This window comes from Frankliniella occidentalis, unplaced genomic scaffold (genome assembly GCF_000697945.3).
Source record: "Frankliniella occidentalis isolate FOCC.00 unplaced genomic scaffold, Focc_3.1 Scaffold70, whole genome shotgun sequence".
NCBI lineage: Eukaryota > Metazoa > Arthropoda > Insecta > Thysanoptera > Thripidae > Frankliniella > Frankliniella occidentalis.
This window is the reverse complement of record NW_026267200.1, coordinates 647,129-654,493: the sequence shown is the minus strand read 5'-3', so window position 1 is coordinate 654,493 and position 7,365 is coordinate 647,129. Positions and strand designations below refer to the sequence as shown.

Sequence of the window (7,365 nt, the reverse complement as noted above, 5' to 3'; positions counted from 1 at the left end):
CCTACGCTCCGCCACCCCAACCGCGGCAGCAGCGGGCTGAATCAGCACTGCAGCGCCGTTTCACGGTGTTTTCCGAACTTCAACTGGTCGGAGGAAGTTCTGATTATGAAGGGTCACAAAAAAAGACATTTCTCGAGCAGAGGACACCCTCCACGTCACTGTAAGTAGCCGCGTTGCAAAGAAACCTGGTAAAATGTTCAGCCATGTACAGCAGCAGGGGTTTTTCGTTGCCTCTCCATATAGCACTACGCTCATGGTGTGGTGGCAGTTTTTACTTGAGTGCTATGGAGCAAACTTTCTTCGAAAACGCACTTCTGAATCTAACTCCGTACTTTAGGATCACCATGGTTGGAGAGACGGTCTGCTTTGCGGGGGGAGGGGGGGGGGGGTCATCACTGCGGAAAACGGTGTACACCTAAATTTTGAAATTACCAACTTTGACCTCACCGTGACTCTCTTCACCAACTTTCACTTTACTTTCTTGGATTGTCCCTAAACCCCAGCCCCACCCCTGAATCCCCCTATCCCCCAACCCCTAGATATACTGTTTAAAAAACATGACACGCCTGGATTTATTTCCCACACTAACCTGACGTTTGTGCCAAAGGACATGAATATGAATCCATGAGGCGCTGCCTTCTTGTCTACCCAGGCCAAGATGTCGTCAGGGAGCTGTTTGGCGGGTCGAATCTGGAGACCGCCAACCTCCACGACACCGGGCACCAGGGGCATAGCGCCATGCAGCGCGGGTACTGTGTTGACTAGGGACACGGAAACGTTCTCCAAGAGCGCTGAGAGAGGTGGTGAGTTTGGGAACGTCTGCAAGTCGACAGAGTTAAAAGTGAAGCGTGATGAAGCAGTACCAAAAGTTTAACAATAACACCAGCACCAGGTCTCGAATAAAGTGAAGATCTGCGATCGAAAAAGAAGGTCCAAAATCAAGTTTCAAGCAGGGGTCCGTAACTTAACATGAAACTCCCCTTAAGCGATACGTTATCCGTTAAAGTTATAATTTATAACTTGTGACCGTGCAATGAAACGTTAAGAGTAATAACTTATAACTTGTGACCATACAATGAAACGTTAAGAGATAGACCTAAAATGTCGGAACCAGCTCCAACAAGCACCAGAATAATTTTTGACGACCCAAAACTTTAACTTTTATTGCAAATTGTTCGACGTCACGTTATATAACTAACGCATATCGCTAATGCGTTCCACGTTAATTTATATAACTAACGCATAACGCTAATGTGTTAAGTTACGGACCCCTGGTTTCAAGATATCCTCAGCTCTCTTGCAGGGTCCATTTTGATCCATAGGCCGACTATTGATACCTTTTGGAGGGGGGTGTGAGTCAGAGGGAACGCAAAGTATTGGTTTTACTTAATGGGCTTTACCTTTTCACCCCGCCACTGAATCAGCGGATCGATCAAAATGGCCCTGTATCGTAGTTTGATAAAATTTTGCGGTACAGTGCCTAATTCACGATCTACCTTTCCGTTTCCGCAAAGTTGCATAAATATTCCTAGCAACGCATATTGACTACTTTGTGGAATGCCCTTTTAGTTATCTCACGATTTACTGGTGTTAAAAAAACCTTTAAAATTTACAATTTATTTGGTCATTAACTATTTATGGAACCTATTGTAAATTTGCACTCAATCTGAAAACTTAACCTACGTCGAACACTCTGTGCTCGACTTTAGTATAATTTGTTATGTATGAAAAGATTGTCTTACCGTAGTAATTGTGTTTTCGATGAATGGTCGGTAAGACCAATAAATGTACGCTTTGTACATGACCCATTTGACAAAATTGTAGACTCGCTCGCCAAAGTCCATAGGTGTTCCACCGTGCGCCCCCACGCCCATGTAGGGCAGGAGGGATGCGAAGTATGGACTTCCCATGAGTTCCATAATATCTTCTGGGAGGTTGAAGGCAGTTAACGCTACCACAGGCGGTCGATTCACAAGCGTGCCCAACTGGAGGAAAAAAAAACAACTTAATCAACAGTCGTTGGAGTCATCAGTTCCACAATCATTTCTGTTCGCTGCAAAATGAATCCCGCTGTGACTCCAACACTTTCGTAATGTTTTTACTATTTCAGTCATTCCAGTTTGCATAACCAAATTTCACTCGCCAAGGGCAACTTAACCGGACCCCGGCGAAATCGGTGTACCTGTTCGAGCGCATGCCACGTGAGACGTGAGAAGGGGCGCTCCCGCTTCGGCCACTCCGCTCTCCCCACCTCTCACTCGGTAGGCGGTCGGACCTGACAAAGACGGGGTCAGCGTACGTCCGTATTATACAGTGTAAATTGTAATGTTTTTTTTTTTTCAGGAGTCCCTCCTGGACACCGGAACGCGTAGTGTAAATCCTGTCAACCCCCGTACGGGGTGAAAGGAGGTATCGCTGAAAGAAAAGGAATGCCCTGAGAGTGCAGCATCACTTTTCCTTTTAAACTGGTTCGCTACGAGCTAACTCGCATGCGCTTACCCCCCTTCTCCCCGTGGTCCACTAGATAAATAAGCACACTTGCACCGACTAGCACACTCTGAAAAGCCATAAAACGTAGCTTTTTGACAATTTTGTTTATATCCGAAACGGTTCACGATCGAGCACACCTGGGAGGTGCATCCAATTTAGAACGGCAGACGGAGGAACATGGTTGACTTATATAACGGCGTTGCATGACCTACCGCAAGTAGTGGCTCTGCCATGACATAATCGATCAGGAAAACGTCGAAGTGAGGTTTGTCTCTTTTCAGATGTTGCACCAAACTTTGGAAAGCACTTGATTGCAGGATCACGTTGATTGATTCCTCACAGAAGTGGTAGAAGAATGGTATCTCCTCTGCCAGAGTATGCGTCCCTGCTTGCTCCAAATCCAGACCCTGTTATTTTGAAAAATAGATGTTCATTAGCACCTCATTAATATCGGATCAAGTTATTTACTAGTTTTAATGTATTTCTCAACGTTCTATGGACGAATCTAAAGAGCAACCGTCCACCAAAAACAAGCTGCTAAGGGTTAAGTCTTTGTAGACTATGTGGATCGATGTTTGAGGACGGTGCATCATCACGGAAAAAAAAGAATCAGCTAAATAAGCTAATGCATTCGCTAATATGGCCTTAGATTTCAATTTTAGCTATCCTAGCTAATTCCCAGCTCTGAAAGCTAAAATATTAGCTTTCACAGCTAGTTGCTTTATTTTGTAGACAAACATCATGACTAATTTATTAGCTCTCCTAGCTAAGAATTAGCTAGGAGAGCTAATATTCTGATCTAAGGCCATATAAGCGAATGCATTGGCTAATTTAGCTCATTCTTTTTTTTCCGTGCACTTCGACCAGTCAGAGTGGGTTTCCCACCTGTAAATTTTCCAGTCACATCTAGTTACATACATTCAATGAGCAGGAAATAACTTCCGATGAGGAAGAATAAGGCGAAATGTCACAAAATACCCCGATGTATGTGAAAAATGTGTAACAATTCGGTTGTGAGTGCTCCGGAGTGGATTTTTCCTCGCGTCCAGTCACTTTCCCGACCAATTCGAGTTACTTTCAAGTCCGATCCAGTCATTTCCCATTGAACAAATCAGTTTTGACTCCTAGTCAGAGTACAACCATTCCCAAACAAGGTTTGCCTCGGATGCCACCTCGAGGTGGAAGCAACGTTGTCGGCTTCTGACCTGACCGGATGCATCAGCATACGATCGGTACATATGTAGTACATTGTGCATAGGCCTGTGCACAGATGTATGCAGTATGCGAAAACTCATGGGTACGTGAATGCACTGCGCGGCTGAGCTACAGTACCCGAAACTCCTAGGAAAAGCCTGGCCGAGGGGTACCTCACTTCGTCCGATCAGTGTACGGTCTAAAAACTAATCATTTCTCAATCACATTCCAGTCAGTTTCCAATCACTCCGATCATTTCCACAAATCAATCAAATTTTCTCAAAACTCAAGTATGTTTAGTGGCATTTTCCTGTGAATTTCCTTGCATTTTGAACTGTTTAAACCCTCACAGAAGGTGATATAGCACGCTAAAAACTTTTTTTTAATTTACAATGTCGAAGAAGGTCCACATAAATCAAAAATATGTTAAAGGGATGTTGTTTTCACTATTTTCAGTCTACATACACTATTTTTGACAGGATGTCTTCAGTTTGCACCCCACATACCCCACAAAATTGAATTTTAGGATATTTTTTTTTCTAGTCACAAACATTACCTTTTCCTATCAGTTTCAATTCAAATCCCAATCAGTCCAATCAATTTCCAATCAATCTCTAATCACTTGACTCCAGTACTAGAGGAGTGAGGTACCCCTCGAGCCTGGCTGGCGGCTCTGGCCCAGGTGGCAATCTCCGGAGACACCTCCGCGCGACGCGGTCGCCGCCGTCAGGTTCGACACAACCTTTCTGAGTCTGTCGGTACCATCGACGCATCCGTGCAACACTGGCGAATCTGTTGAGGACGGGCGAACAAGAGAAAATCTGTGAAGGACGAACGAACAAGGGTTAATCTGTTTAGGACGGACGAACAAAGGCCCATGTGCTTTTCCGGAATCTCTGCAGACCTATCTTTGAACGGTTCATGCTCTTCGATGCGACGTCGGATCGCTTCAGTTGAGGTCAATATTCTCAAAGACGGGCGCAATGATGCTTCGTTCAAAGTGATCTTACGTCAAATCAGAGAGTGAGAGACGTGAAAAGATAGGTCTGCAGACATTCTGAAAAAGATCATACGTCTTTGTTAGTTCGCCATAAACACATTAGGCCTTGTTCGTCCGCCCTTCACAGATTCGCCCTTGTTCGTCCGTCCTAAACAAATTCGTCAATGTTGCACGGATGCGCGGTGTTGAGGTCGTTCCCATAGTGCCGCTCTTACAAACCGAACTTTTTCAGGTGTAAATCTCCAATTTCGTTGAAACTTGGCAAATTTGAAGGTTATCTAAGTAGAAATCGGATGGCAATTGATATTCTTCATAAACCTCACAATTAATTTTCCCCTGCATAGAACAGGAGTAAGGTTGTTGAAAAAGATATTTTTTGCAGTGTTCTTAGGGGTAATTCGTCATAAAATCGTCCTTTAGTCCAAAGTTTTCTCCGTTTTGCTCTATTTTGTTCCGTTGCGGCGGTAGAGGGATATTTGGGACAAAAAAAAAGGGGGGGACGGCTCAAGTAAACCACTAGGAACTGTGAGGTTTAGAAAAAATTTTAAGTGTCATCCGTCTGCTATTACAATAACCTTTAAATTTTCCCAGTTTCAACGGAATCGGAGATTTACAAATGAAAAGGTCCCCTTAATAGCCTATGGACTTTGTGTCAAGGTTGGGATCCGGGCCGGTACAGCACACTGTCGTTCAGTAGTGCTCTCAAGCTCTATTCCAGAGAAATTTGGTAACAATATCCACGGTTCCCTTTGACACATCAGCAATAACTCGTATAGCCTGGCGAAGGGCCCATTGCTAGGTCTACCGTCTACCGGGGTAGACACTTGTCCTCCAGGAGCTTTCATAGGGATTGCAAGAGGGATAGTCGAAGAAACACCTATCTCTGAAAAGTTGCGGAATACATCTAGGAAGTTGCCATACGAGAAACTGTGCTAAGGGATAACGTCACCACGTTCAACCAATGACTTTTGTTTGCGACAGCTTTATGCCAAATTTGCGTTTTATTTTGGCAATATCATCGATGTTATCAGATACACGAAAATTTAGCACACATGAAATCGACTCGTCTTTTAAAAATTTAGCAAACTGTTGTCTTTATTTAAAAAACAAATACTACAAATGCTAATTTTATTTAAAAAGAGCTGTTATGACATAAAAATCATTGGTTGGGCCTAAAGAGGACACCGTTACGCAGACGCACAGTGTAGAGAATTCTAGGGCAACTTCTTTAATATATTTTGCTCTGTAGACCTGGGTTTGGCCCCTTCACAAGGGTTTAAGCATAAATAAAGGTCGAAAATGAACTTTGCGGGTTGTCTTATAGGAAATCTTGTAGAACTAATTTTCAAATTAATTTTTATGAATCCAAAAATCAGAATTTACCGCACTTCAGCGTGTGTGACTGGATTAAACAGACTTTGTGAAGTTTTCATGATTTAACGAAATAAATGTTACGAAATGCTTCGGAAAAAACAAAGCCATTGTTATAGAAGATGAATCGGAAAAAATCGTAAAGTCAGAATAGTTTTGTCTTTACAGTGTTAATATGAAACATGAGAGTCTTCCATAGTTAAATTTGACCACTCCACAAAATTGGCTGCAATTGGAATATTTGGGTAGAAATTCTTACAGGATGTTCGCCATACGTCTTCTCCGTGATGTAAAAGCTCGTCTTGTTGGCGTGCTTTTCAGGTGGACGGAGTACGAGCTCGGTCACGTGGTGGCCTTTGGCTAACAGTCCGTCCGTCAACCTGCTAACCCAGATGTGGTGGCTGGGCGAGGAGACGGTGCTGACCACGAGCACATTGAGGGGCGCCACCAGCCCGACGCCGGTGACGAGCAGAAATAGTAAACCGAACATCATCTGAAATAGAGAATTCTTTCTTAAAACACAGTGAAAATTAATTTTCTCTTGTTCAGCTTCAGCAGCCAGGGACTCACAACATGCCATCCCATACTAATTTTTAATTTGTCAAAAATTGATAAATCGTTGTGTTCTATTGTGACTCCAAAAGTTGCCCTCTCCAAAGGGCAGGGGGTAGAAACGCAGTGCCGAGAGGGTTGCCCATGCGCGCGAGGCCCAGGTGACGCTTCGCTGCCAGATAGGCCGAACCAGTCCTTTCAAACCACCACCGCTCAGTGCTCCTCTAATTGAAACAGAAGATTTTCTACTTTAAACTTACTTAACTAGTTTGCAAAACTCGTTTCGGAAAATTTATAACATTGTTGCATTCGGTGCCGGTGAAACCAAACCGCACACGCACGCGCGTGTCCCAAGCTTAAATCACAGTTTACATCTAAGCTTTCCTTTGATACCGAGTTTGCGCAAGTCGGTTGAAAATTGTTTCACCCAGGGCTTCTAGAAGTCCTGTTCCTGTTGCTCAGGAGCAACAAAACCATAAAGGGTTCAATCAAAAGTACACGGCTAAGGCGAGATGGGGACCCGATGCCTTAAAACCCTTCTGTAACGTGATTTTCACCGCTTTTTTTGCTATACTCCTCCATACTATGCTGATCACATGTATTGCTTTGCTGCGGGGTATGCCGGCGACGGCGGCGCGAAAGAAGAAAATGCTTCAAAACAGGGGCGTATTAAGGGGGGCGGTGCATCGAATCTAAAGTTCCCTGCATACAGGAGTTTTGTAGGCAGATAGGTCAAATTGCCTACCTTTAGCCCCCCC

At 44.0% G+C, this 7,365-nt stretch overlaps 1 protein-coding gene across 1 annotated transcript in view; it reads right to left on the bottom strand.

The window, feature by feature from the left end:
* The window catches only part of LOC113210244 (UDP-glycosyltransferase UGT5-like), an 18,378-nt gene that overhangs the window by 10,532 nt on the left and 481 nt on the right, over positions 1–7,365 (bottom strand). Inside the window, exons 2-5 of the mRNA XM_052268486.1 lie at positions 6,315–6,548; positions 2,703–2,897; positions 1,743–1,985; positions 590–819 (exon numbers count right to left, since the gene is read on the bottom strand). Coding sequence (XP_052124446.1) covers positions 590–819; positions 1,743–1,985; positions 2,703–2,897; positions 6,315–6,548 — 902 coding nt within the window. The remainder of the gene's footprint in view (positions 1–589; positions 820–1,742; positions 1,986–2,702; positions 2,898–6,314; positions 6,549–7,365) is intronic.